At 35.1% G+C, this 13,198-nt stretch overlaps 1 protein-coding gene across 1 annotated transcript in view; it reads left to right on the top strand.

The window, feature by feature from the left end:
- Positions 1-12,721, top strand: part of LOC121430221 — a 50,225-nt gene extending 37,504 nt beyond the window's left edge. The window contains exons 16-21 of the mRNA XM_041627499.1: positions 6,978-7,044; positions 8,151-8,217; positions 8,751-8,836; positions 9,107-9,242; positions 10,059-10,100; positions 10,632-12,721. Of these exons, the coding sequence (XP_041483433.1) occupies positions 6,978-7,044; positions 8,151-8,217; positions 8,751-8,836; positions 9,107-9,242; positions 10,059-10,100; positions 10,632-10,736 (503 nt within the window). The 3' untranslated portion in view covers positions 10,737-12,721. The remainder of the gene's footprint in view (positions 1-6,977; positions 7,045-8,150; positions 8,218-8,750; positions 8,837-9,106; positions 9,243-10,058; positions 10,101-10,631) is intronic.
- Positions 12,722-13,198: the final 477 nt, after the last annotated feature.

Below are 13,198 nucleotides of genomic sequence, written 5' to 3'. Positions count from 1 at the left end.
TGTTAATTTAACAAATACCCCGATTGGCCAAAGTCCATTGACCCTAATTGACCTTTGGCCTTAGTCATGTGACTTGAAACTCAAGCAGGATGTTTATATACTTTAATGACCTTATGTCCACGTTTCAGGAACTAGGTTCATATATTTTCTAAGTTATGACATTTCAAAAACTCAACCGTAGGTTAAGATTGTGATGTTGATCCCCCAACATGGTCTAAGTTCATTGACCATAAATGACCTCTGACCTTGGTCTTGTGACCTGAAACTTAAGAAGGATGTTTAGTAATGCTTGATAAAGCTTAAGGTTAACTTTCATGAACTAGGTCCATAAGCTTTCTAAGTTATGATGCCATTTCAAAAACTTAACCTTCGGTTAAGATGTGGTGTTGACGCCGCCGCCGCCCCTTGGTCGTATGAAACTCTTATCACTCGTAACAAAATCTTGATAACTCGTTCATAGCTCGCTTTAAGTCGTATAAAGGTCACCGTAGCTCATACTAAGCTCGGCCTGACTCGTTTCGCGCTCGGTCTACTCGTACAGCGAGCGTATTGAACTCGATGTTGAGTCTTTTGTCACTGAAGCAAATTCCAGGAAAAAATGTAAATTTCACGCGAGCTTGTGCGAGCTAAGGCGAGTTAGAGCTCGCGCGGCTCGCGTATGACTCGCAACTCCAACTCGCCAAAGTGGAAACCTTGCTTTAGAAAATATCTTGTAAAATCATACATTTGAAATATCCTGAAGATTTTTCCTTAAGCAAGGTTTCCACTTTGGCGAGTTGGAGTTGCGAGTCATACGCGAGCCGCGCGAGCTCTAACTCGCCTTAGCTCGCACAAGCTCGCGTGAAATTTACATTTTTTCCTGGAATTTGCTTCAGTGACAAAAGACTCAACATCGAGTTCAATACGCTCGCTGTACGAGTAGACCGAGCGCGAAACGAGTCAGGCCGAGCTTAGTATGAGCTACGGTGACCTTTATACGACTTAAAGCGAGCTATGAACGAGTTATCAAGATTTTGTTACGAGTGATAAGAGTTTCATACGACCAAGGGGCGGCGGCGGCGTCAACACCACATCTTAACCGAAGGTTAAGTTTTTGAAATGGCATCATAACTTAGAAAGCTTATGGACCTAGTTCATGAAAGTTAACCTTAAGCTTTATCAAGCATTACTAAACATCCTTCTTAAGTTTCAGGTCACAAGACCAAGGTCAGAGGTCATTTATGGTCAATGAACTTAGACCATGTTGGGGGATCAACATCACAATCTTAACCTACGGTTGAGTTTTTGAAATGTCATAACTTAGAAAATATATGAACCTAGTTCCTGAAACGTGGACATAAGGTCATTAAAGTATATAAACATCCTGCTTGAGTTTCAAGTCACATGACTAAGGCCAAAGGTCAATTAGGGTCAATGGACTTTGGCCAATCGGGGTATTTGTTAAATTAACATTATAACTTTGAAAGTTTATGGATCTTATTCATGAAACTTGAACATAAGAGTAATCAGGTATCATTAAACATCCTGTGCACATTTCAGGTCACATGAACAAGGTCAAATGTCATTTAAGGTCAATGAACTTTGGCCATGTCGGGGGTATTTGTTGAATAACCATCATGACTCTGAAAGTGTATGGATCTAGTTCATATAACTTGGACATATTAGAGTAGTTAAGTATCACCGAACATCTCATGCCAGTTTCAGGTCACATGACCAAAGTTAAAGGTCATTTACATGTAAGGTTATTGAAGTTTGGCCATTTTGGAGATTAATACTATACTGCTGTCATAACTTTCAAAGTTTAGATACAGTTTATAAAATGTGGATATATAGGGGTAATGAAGTATCACTGACAAGTCTTAATTAGGTCACATGATCAAGGTCAAATGAACGTAGTATTGTATGATTCTATGATTTTTTTAAATAATTATTTTATAGTAGTTTTCAAAGTCAGCACCTCTGCTATATTGAAAAGCGTGATTCAGGTGGGACTGTCAGAGGCGCTCCACTTGGACCTTGTCTAGTTTGATGTCTAGTTCTTTTACCTTGTCTCTGCTCGTCATTGACCTCCTCTTCTTCTGGAAACAGTACAGTCCACCGTCTGGTGTATTGTCTTCCGTTTCAGTTGTCTCTTCCTGCACTTCTTCTACTTCTACCCTTGTTTGAATGACATCTTCTTTCGCTTTCCCTACCTGAATGGCCACAACTCTTGGATCTTTTGGATCGAAGCATATTTCTCTCCTTATTTGTTGAAAGTTGTAATAATGCAGTGGCAACAGCCTTTTTATAAGTACGTGTACATTGCGTGGGTCAGTTAAAATGTGCTCTCACTTTAAAATAAACTCCTCAAAAAAAAGTTTGGAAATCTGACTTTGATCAAAAATCCCTCCTCGGTTTTAGTAAATATCAATTGTTATTAATATCAATGAATAGATCATTTAATTTTCTTTAAAATGATACCCTACATGATATGATTATGGTTCACACGGAGGTGCAGTGCCTTGAAATGTGGGCAAGGTAAAAATTCAAATGGAATCAAACACACAACAAACAAACATAAACCACCAAAACATTATGAAATGAAGAAGCAGGGGTTTGATTTGAAATGATTTTCATCTTTATTGACACAGACAAAAGAATCATGTTTGACCCTTCATGACTATTTCTGCTCGTTTTGCAGCTTTTCACTTAAGACCTCCTCCAACACTTTTCAATTTTTCTTTTTTTTGTTGGCATGATCATAACAAGCATGGGATCATTTTAAAGAGAATCAAATGATCTTTTGAAAGATATCAAATAAGCATTGTGTAAAATTTGGAGTCGGGAGAAATTAATGACCAAACTCAGATTTCCAAAAATTTTTGCTCGTTTTGCAGCTTTTCAATTCAGACTTCGTCCAACACTTTTGAATCCTGCTCTTTTCGTGATGGTATGATCATAACAAGCATGGTATCATTATAAAGACAATTGAATGACCTTTAAAATGATGTCAAATATGCATTGTGTAAATTTTGGAGTTGGGAGAAATTAATGGCTAAATTCAGATTTCCAAACTCCTTTTGAGGGGTTTATATGTGGGGAAAATATAGATCACTGGACATTTATCATTCAGCTGGCATGCCTCTGAGCCCTTGCCACACACTCGGAATAAACTCATACGAAACTCGCTGTAACTCGGGGTGCTCGATCTAAAGTCGCGCTTATCTCGTGGGCACCTCCACTTGACTCGTAAAACGATCGCAATGCTCGTATCTCGCTCTTGAAAACTCGGAACGCACTCGCGTATTCTCAGATGTGGCGAGTTATTACGAGTTATTGCGAGTTTATCTCGAGCTTCTTACGAGTTATTGCGAGTACTGCGAGTATATAACGAGTTTAGGTGAGTTCAGCACGAGTTACAGCGAGTTAGCAAAATTTTTGAACATGTTCAAAAATTTTGAAACTGCTCACGACTTCAAGGAGAGTTGTCCCGAGCTTGAACGAGCTCCGCCGATCCATGCCGAGTTGTCGCGAGTTATCCCGAGTTTCATGGTGAGCTTTATGCGAGTTATCGCGAGTGCATCATTTTGGCAACTCGCTATAACTCGCCATAACTCGCGATGTTAACTCGCCAAAGTGGAAACCTTGCTTAAGTGTAAACTTTTTTTTGATACGCACTGTATAGTAATTAGAAAGGCCTCTTTGGTATTGTTAACGATTGATATATCACGGTAGCATAGATACATGTAGAGGTATACAATGTCCGAGTGGGATTTGAAGGAGTTGGGGTAATCCTCATTTACCTGATCTTACAATGAATCTGGGTCCCATTACATAAAACTTTGCAATTTATCGTAAAGATTTTTATGATTGATTGCATTGACTATTGGGTTTATTATCAGGCGTAAAACAGTCTCAGGATCAATCCCTGAGCTTCATGTTACGGGGTCCTGGGCCCCGTTTTACAAAGAGTTACGATTGATCCGACCAATCACAACTAGGGAAAGACAGGAATAGTCCAGGATAGAAGAGGCATGACCTTGTTTTTTTATATATACAATATTTTTTGATGGTTTCTTGTCAATTCGAGGGTGCTGATTACGAATCTGAATGATGCCACTCGTGTAACCTTGAGCATTTTCCGCAAATTGGCAAAATCCAATATGGCCGCCAAAATATGCAAATTGCCCATGAAAATCATTAAATTGTCCGCACATTGGCTGTGAAATGCATGAAATCGTGTGGCAGGAGTGAAATACATTCTTAAAAATAATTTTTGACAAAAAAATTATATTCCTGATATTCAAAATGGCCGCCATAGGCCATTGTATACACTATCACGTACAATATGAATAGGGAAAACAAATTTTCACAAAAATGAGCACTAAACTGCAAAAAATCGCGATGTATGAACGAAGTAATATATGCAAATCACCATTACTAACGAGATATATCATTTGTAATGTCATATATGGGAAAATTGCAGTATTTTGATATCTAAAATAGCCGCCACTGGCCCAAACAGTATTGCGTACAATGGCAATGGGGGCCAAAAAATTCTCAAGAGTGATCACTAAAATGCTTATTATGAAGATTAAACAGTTGGAATACTGACTATAAACATAATTATTAACGAAATATATTATTAATATGCCATGTATGTGGTGAATGTTGTATTCTGATATTCAATTTCTGCTGCCAAAGGCCCTGAAATTATTATACACAATGAGAAATGAGAGAAAAGAAATCCGAAGAGTGAGCGCTAAAATGCATATATATGTGATAAATTAATTGGATAATGTCTAAAAACGTATTTTCTAACGAAATATATCATTCAGGTTTCAAGTTTGTGTTAAATACTGTATTTCGACTTTCAAAATGGCCGCCATCGACATTAACCGTATTATGTACAATGCAAAGTGGAAATCAATATTCACAGGAGTGAGCACCATAAATGCACGTAATAGTGAACTATGAGTAAAATAATGTCTGAAAGCATCATTTCTATTCATTCTGCCAGTTAGGTGATAAATACGGCTATTTTTAAGTCAAAATGGCCGCTACAGTCCCTTACGGTATTATACACAATATGAATGGGAACAAATCATTTGAACAGAATTTGGCTTTGCTTGGTCAAATGGTGATGTATGAGTGGAATGTTGTCTGAAAACATGATTTATAACAAAATATATCATATCTTATGTAATTTAGGTGATAAATACTGTATTTCAACATTCAAAATGGCTGTCATATGCTCTTTTTGTGAACATCATTTGTCTCCACCCAAATTGTATATTATACGATAAGTGCCTATGGTGGCCATTTTCAATTTAAAAATGCAGCATTTACCACCTTACACAACATTATGATATATCTAGTTAGAAACCATGGTTTTAGACAATAATTCACCTTTACATCACAATTCACAATTAAATGCAATATTTAGAGTCAAGCAAAGCCAAATTCTGTCAAAATTATATGTCCCATGTTACAATGTACACAATACTTTTAGGACCTATGGCAGCCATTTTGGATTTCAAAGTACGGCATTTATTACCTCCACCATGTCCACGACCCATATGTGATGTATTTAGTTAGAAATAATGTTTAAGACAATATCTTTACCCGTACATCACAGTTATATGCATTTTATGATTCTCACTCTTGTGAAAATTAGTTTCCCTGTTCGCATGTTACATAATTTAGTTAGGGCTTGTAGAGGTTATTTTGAATGTCAAAATACAGTATTTATCAGCTATATGAAAGAAGAAATGCGATGATTAAAAAACATGTTTTCAAACAACGTTTTACTCATACAACAGGATTATATGTATGTCATAGTCAAGCAAATCCAAATTCTTACAAATTATATGTCCCCATTCACATTGTAGATAATACTGTTAGGGCCTATAGGGGCCATTTTGAATTTCATAATACAGTATTTATCTCATGCATGACAAAAGAAATGATATGTCTAGCTATAAAACCTGTTGTCAGGCAATATTGTACTCATAGATCACAATTACATGCATTTTATGTTTCTTACTCGTGTGAAAATAAGTTTCTCTATTCGCACATATGGCGGCCATTTTGAATTTCAAAATACAGAATTTACCACATAAATGGCATATTTACAATTATGTTTTTAGTCAGTATTCCACTCGTTTATCTTAATAATATGCATTTTAATGCTCAATCTTCTCATTGTTTTGGCCCCGTCCATTGCCATTGTACGCAATACTGTTTGGGCCAGTGGCGGCTATTTTAGATATCAAAATACAGCAATGTTCCCATATTTGACATAATAAATAATATATTAGTGATGATGATTTGCATATATTACTTCGTTCATACATCGCGATTTTTGCAGTTTAGTGTTCATTTTTGTGAAAATTAGTTTCCCCTATTCATATTGTACATGATAGTGTATATAATGGCCTATGGCGGCCATTTTGAATATCAGGAAGATAAATATTTTGTCAAAAATTATTTTTTAAGATTGTATTTCACTCCTGCCACACAATTTCATGCATTTCACAGCCAATGTGCGGACAATTTTATGAGTTTCATGGGTAATTTGCATATTTTGGCGGCCATATTGGATTTTGCCAATTTGCGGAAAATGCTCAAGGTTACACGAGTGGCATCATTCAGATTCGTAATCAGCACCCTCGAATTGACAAGAAACCATCAAAAAATATTGTATATATAAAAAAACAAGGTTTGGTCAATTTTCTATGGGCCTATCCTGGACTACAACATCGGCATTTAAAATTCACGTTTGTTCAAAATATTTAATAGATATGATGTATATTCATACATCCATTCTTTAAAATTCTTTGTGCCATTTATTTTTGTTTACAAAGGACAATGAGCAAATTTCCTGTGGGGAAAAATGATGACATTGATGGATTTCCATATAGTTCAGAGGTTGATCGGATCAATCATATCTCTTTGTAAGACGGAGCCCTGATGTACTTAATGTAATTTATATGCAGGAGGCTCACTTGTTGTTGTTGGAGTCTCATTCGGTGTTCTGTACGATGGCTACGGATCCACTAGCTAGTAAGTTATTTTTTTTATTTGTCAATAGCTAGTAAATTGTACATTTTAGCATTTATTTTCAGCAAAGACTGTAAGAATCTGTAATTACCTGCATGAAAAAAGGAATTAAAGAATGATATTCAACAATTCACAATTAATGAAATGATCTCGGGTCCCATTCATAATGAGTTACAACTATCGTGACGTTGTCCTTTTTGACAAATACCATGGTAACAGTTTTTAGTATCCAACCACAATAAAGGATTCGTAGGTAGTTACATAAAGGACAAAGGAGAGGAAGTAAGATAAAGGAAAAACAAGCTGATTATAATAATGAAGAAAAATAAAGTAGAACAAAAATAGAAAAAGGAGGAGGGAGAGTAAAAGAAAGGGAAAGCAACAACAACAACGAAAACAGATTGAGTAAAATAAGTAAAGCGAGCAAATAAAAGAAGATGAAAAGAGGTGTGGGTGTGTGTGGGATGGGAGCTGAGAAAGAGCGATAAAAAATGATAAATGCTAATACCGGAAAAGCAACAACAGCATGATTAATGACCCATAATAGACATGAAGTCGGTTTAGAAAAATAAAGCTTTATCCATTTTGTCATGATAATGCCAACAAGCATCTTATCCTAGCGATTTGATCCAGAAATAACGAATTGAGTATATTACATGGGGATCAAGCGGGCTTGACTATCATTTAGGATTCATTCTTGCCTTTGTACAGACTGATGTCTTGGAGTAGAATATCAACGATTGTTTTCAGATAACATCTTTTCAGAGCAATCCAAAACGGAACTGAATAAAATGTGATTGAACTCAAAGCCCTGCAGCCGATCACAGACAATAGTTGATGGTAGCTCCATAGTTTAAAATTAAGTTTTCCTTATCATGTTGACTATAGTGCGCTCTGTTTTGCCTTTATAAAGCTTTAGGTTTTTAGGATGTATTTCTCATGTTTGGGGAAATATAATAGACTTGTCCAGTTTAGAATATTAGAACATTTATTTTTTTCTGAAATATTTTGTTTGTATGATTTGCTAAGATATGACAATAATGAGTTTTATATATGGAACTACAGTATATAGCTTTAATTTGTCAGATTGTCTTTTTTTATTTTGACAGTTGCTGGCTTCGCCATGATGATCACACCATCTACGTCTTCGTCGGATGCGTCTTTGCCGTTCTATTGGTATGTGGGCATCTCCACAATTCGGGAATACGATTTTGTGTGTTGTTTTGCTCTTTTATGTTTTATAGATTTAATGGATCTCAACGCCCGATCTTAACGATGCATCTTTCCCAGCATCTTCCACAATGTGCTTCTTATTTTAGTATTATCATTATATTTTTTTTTTTGGGGGGTAACGAAATAATTCGATACCTTACTAGATCTATGTTGACTGTTGGAGCAGTTGTGGCTCAGTGGATTAGACTTCAGATTTGATATTGAGGTTCCTGTATTAATGTGTCAAATGTCACAAGACAGTGTCTATAATCATAATGGTTATATGAGCCCCAATTCTGAACCACTATATGTCCGGCGTTAGAATTTAATGTCTTGAACTATATATCGCAATGTTATTGAAAAGATGTGACTATATACATTCCCGTTACCTTTCAGTGATATTATTAGTTGTTTAATACCCTGTTTTGATGTAGATTTTGCTAATGGCATTTTTTCTTTTCTGGTGTTAAATGTTTGTTTTTCGTGTGTATTTGCAGTTCAACTCGATGATCCTTTTCTTTGTGATGAAGTCCTTCATGGCTCTCAAAGCCAATGCCAAGAAAGACGAGTTGGAGAAATTCAAGTAAGTCTTTTTAAAAATCAATACCAATGTCTCGTGTCTTGAAAGGGTGAGGTTCACGTATCGCAACTTTTTATTTTGGCAGAAAACCTAATATCATTAAAATCGATTCACATTAATTCATACATTTCACCGATGAGTTAATCAATATGAATATAATAATAATAACAGTTATAAAAGCGATAATAATAATAATAATTACAATCATGATAACAATAATACGCATATTTGACGATTAATCATCAATACCATTACCATTTTGATAACTATTAGGGCAATGACTCGTGCCATGCTGATACTCCTTCCAATACTGGGTCTCACGTGGTTTGCGGGGGCCATCACAAGTATCACCAAATCTGATCACGTGATCTTCTTTCAATATCTTTTCATCATCTCTTTCGGAATGCAGGTATGTACTGAAATAATTCCCTTAGTGTACGTACGCACATTGGTACTATGATGACTGACTACCATGACTACAGTATTTACATTTATTTTTGAAGTGTGACAAAGGGTACTTACTGTTGATAAAATAACATGCTCACGATGACAGTGAATCTTGTGGCCGGTAATCTAACCTGGGGGGTGTTTCACAAAGATTTAAGTTTGACTTAGAGTCGCACTTAAATACCGAGTTGCGTATGGTATGAAAGGCTTGACCGCATTGGTCAGATCGTGTCATGAGGACGCGCACTAATGCGTATCTATCAATAAGATCGCGTGTTGCATATCATGTGCGCGTCGGCATTTAAGTGCGACTTAAGTCATGCTTAAATCTTTGTGAAACACCCCCAGGATATACATGTGGCTAGTTAGGCGCGTTAAACCACTCGACCACCATTCTTCCTCAAATCGTCAAACCCCGTAAGATAATCATTTAACGTTTTTTTTAATTTAATCGATTAATCACATTAGAGTATATTCCACTCTTGTGTAGCTCGGGGACATAGAGGAGCAATCGACCCAACAATTCTACTAAAAGAAACATGGTTTTTTACTGTACATGGTGAAAGTTCATTTTATGATCAAATAGACATTTGTATATAGTTACAAGTAGTTTTTTTATAGATTTATTTTGTGCTATTGGTTATGCAAATGCTATACTGATGTAATCATTATACGACATGCAGACAGATGCAGATAACTACAAGCAGATCAAATAAAGCCTCAAATTATCAATTTTCTTGAATTAATATTTATATTAATTAATATTCTTCCATTTTAGGGGATCTGTATTCTCATTTTCCACTGCCTCCAAGTGCCAGATGTAAGTCTTTATTTGTTCAATCAATGTAGATATGCCTTTGGTAATTATTGTTCATCTGGATAAAATAATCATATTTCTAATCCAATAATCGCATTCTCATGACTATACACTCTTAAAATTTTGGGCAACATACTGTCTACGTAGCAATTGGTTAAATATTATCCAACTCTGGGAAGTTTTCAAACAAAACTGTGTAATGTTTTACTCAAAGCACACATTATCAGTTAAAAACTACCCAGAATTTGATAAAGTTTTGACCAATTATTGTGTCAACAGTGTGTTGCCCAACATTTTTAAGAGTGTAGAAAATGAAATAAACAGATTTAACATTATCACTTCCCATCCCTTCATATATATTTTGCAGTTTATTTTTCATCGATACGACAAAATAAATGTGAAATTAAGATGTATTAAAAGGGTCATGGTGTGACGGTAATAAATGTCTTTCTGGAAATATCTATTGATGAGATCTGAAAATAAGCTGATTTCAACTAATAATCATGTCATTCTCTCTTCTTCGTCTATTTTTAGATTAAGGCGGTATTGAAAAATCGAATACATCGACGAGTTAAGGATAGCTCCTGGACATCGAAATCAGGAGTCCAAAGGTCTACTACAGTTACTTCTACTTTTTGAGCAAAAGAGGGAAGAAAATGTTTCCCTGTTGGATAACGGGGTCGATGCTCGATAGGCCTGAGTGTTATACAGTCACATCTCTTCAGACTATGGCTAACGTTGACGCAATGCATGAACTATCGTGACTAAGTAATCATGAAAAGTTGGAGCATTTTGATTGATAAAATTTTACTTTGTATGATAAAGCGTGTTGTCTTGCCTTATAAATTCACCTTGAAAAAATAACCTTGCTTTTTACCTTGACAAAAATATCTCCTAACGTAATATTAAAGCATGTGAATTGTCTATGTTCTTACTAAGTTATATGGAAGTAGTTGTGCGCATGAGTTGCTAAACTCGAGAGAAATTGATGGAATTAATTAATCATTTATAGTTGAATACACAATGACTGTGTTCGCGAGAGTGTATGATATACACGCAGTAATATAGGAATATCTTTGGTCCAGCGAATGTGAACAACATGTGACCTGCATTGCTAACGGTGTAGCTTTTTGATTTAGTGATGGGTACGATGACACTCTTTCGACTCGTCAAGAATGCCAGATGGCGCATTAATTTGGCCATATCACTTGGTCAATATTGAGGTCATATATCTTGTAAATATGTGTGATTGTATTTATTTAATTTATTTGTAGCTTTATCTACACAGAACATCACATAAATTTTATAGTATACATAATTCATACCCTCATGAGTGCTTTATTTTTCATACGAATTTAGTTCTGTGAAGAGGGGGCACTGTCAAGAAACCTATATTTTCGCATGAAATATTAATAAAAAATTGTAAGTCATATAATGATAGAATAATTTTATATCCATGTATGTGTGCATTTCAGCCAAGCTGTGTACAGATGTATATACAAACATTATTATATTGTTTCGGTGTACTAACGTATTTTTTATTCGTTTATTTATTTTTAAAATTATTTTTTTGTTGTTGGGGGTGGGATGATTTAGCTTATTGTCGCCGTTTAGTGGTATTTTCTTTTTAGATATCGATTTTTCTTAAGGTTAGATCCTACAAAAGTAATTCACTAATGTAACAAAAAAAATTGATGTTAATAAAATATTACAAGTTTGCTATATTTTCTTGTATTCATTTAGCACTTGACATAATACGAGCTAATATATAGATATTGAACCGAAAGCGATTGCGATTCTAGATCGCCATAAAATATCAGGGTTCCAATTAGCCAACAGAGGACACTTAAACTTAATTTGGTAATCAAATTTTATTTTTTATGAAGACTCAAATGATGACAGAAGAAGAAGATTTCATTGCTAAAAAATAGAAATTCAATGTCCCTAGGTTTACATAAATGTACCTTTTATTCGTGCTAATAATGTGGTGAATGATATAAATGCATATCCTTGAACCTTGAAGATTAATCCATTTTAGCAGCTTCAAACCTATCCCGGGATGAAAACATTCTGTGTATCAGTGCGAGGTGCCATGGTGAAGTAATTTGAAATAAGTGAGTGCACCATGCAAGTAAAAGATGCCTCTTGGTTTACAGCATAAGAGGGCCACAGGAGGCTGCATCACACGGATAAATGGCAGTGCTGCCTCTCTAAATACAGCTGGGTTTGTTCCTATTACAAGAGATCCTGGTAAAGGTGATTCAAAATGTTGACAGTACGCGGGAAGAAAGAGGGCTTGTAGGTATTTGTGGTTGCTTTCGGGATAGCATATTTAAGGCTGTTATCATGTCGTCCCATATACAGCAGTACTATTTTGATTTTTAAAAAGAATACTGATTAATACTGGAAAGGTGGGGGATTAAGACGCAATTTCTTCGAAAAGAGTTATTAGTGTTTTAGTGATTGTGTAGTGGAAGCGAAAGTAATGTGCCTTGTTCTGCCTTAAGTTTTACAGAGTCGATGATTTTATGTAAAATACAATATATAGACTCATATTTCATTAAAACCGTTATAAATGTAACTATCAGGACAACCATAATAATCAGGCAAAATATTCTATTAATTATATTTTGTGAAAAAGCATATAATGTACATGTATATACACTATCTTTGGTAAAATTCTTTGATATTGAAATCGATTTCCTGTACATAATTAGAGCTACGTGCATGATACTTGTTTCCAAATTAAGCAGTCTTTGTTCTACGGAATCCATACTAAAATTAATTCAATGGAAGAAAGCGTAACAATATTAATTTGTGAATATTGCTTTTACATGATTAAGAACATCTTTGCAAGAACTCGCGAGTGATTTTAACTCTACATCTCGAAATACAGTGTTAGTTGTATACCATGTATACTTTGAGTTCCAATTCTAGATTTATAGTTATTGTTGTTTGAATTAACTAATCATGCATGGGTTTCTTAATGTATTTACAAAAAATGGAATTTCCATGGAATTGATAGTATTTGTCGGTTTCCAAATACTTCAAGTATGAAGCAAATCTTAGCACGAACAATTGCAACCACTTTGGCATTTTTT

The sequence above is a fragment of the Lytechinus variegatus genome, chromosome 16 (assembly GCF_018143015.1).
Source record: "Lytechinus variegatus isolate NC3 chromosome 16, Lvar_3.0, whole genome shotgun sequence".
Lineage (NCBI taxonomy): Eukaryota > Metazoa > Echinodermata > Echinoidea > Temnopleuroida > Toxopneustidae > Lytechinus > Lytechinus variegatus.
The sequence above is the reverse complement of the archived record's forward strand: the minus strand, read 5'-3'. Positions and strand labels throughout refer to the sequence as shown.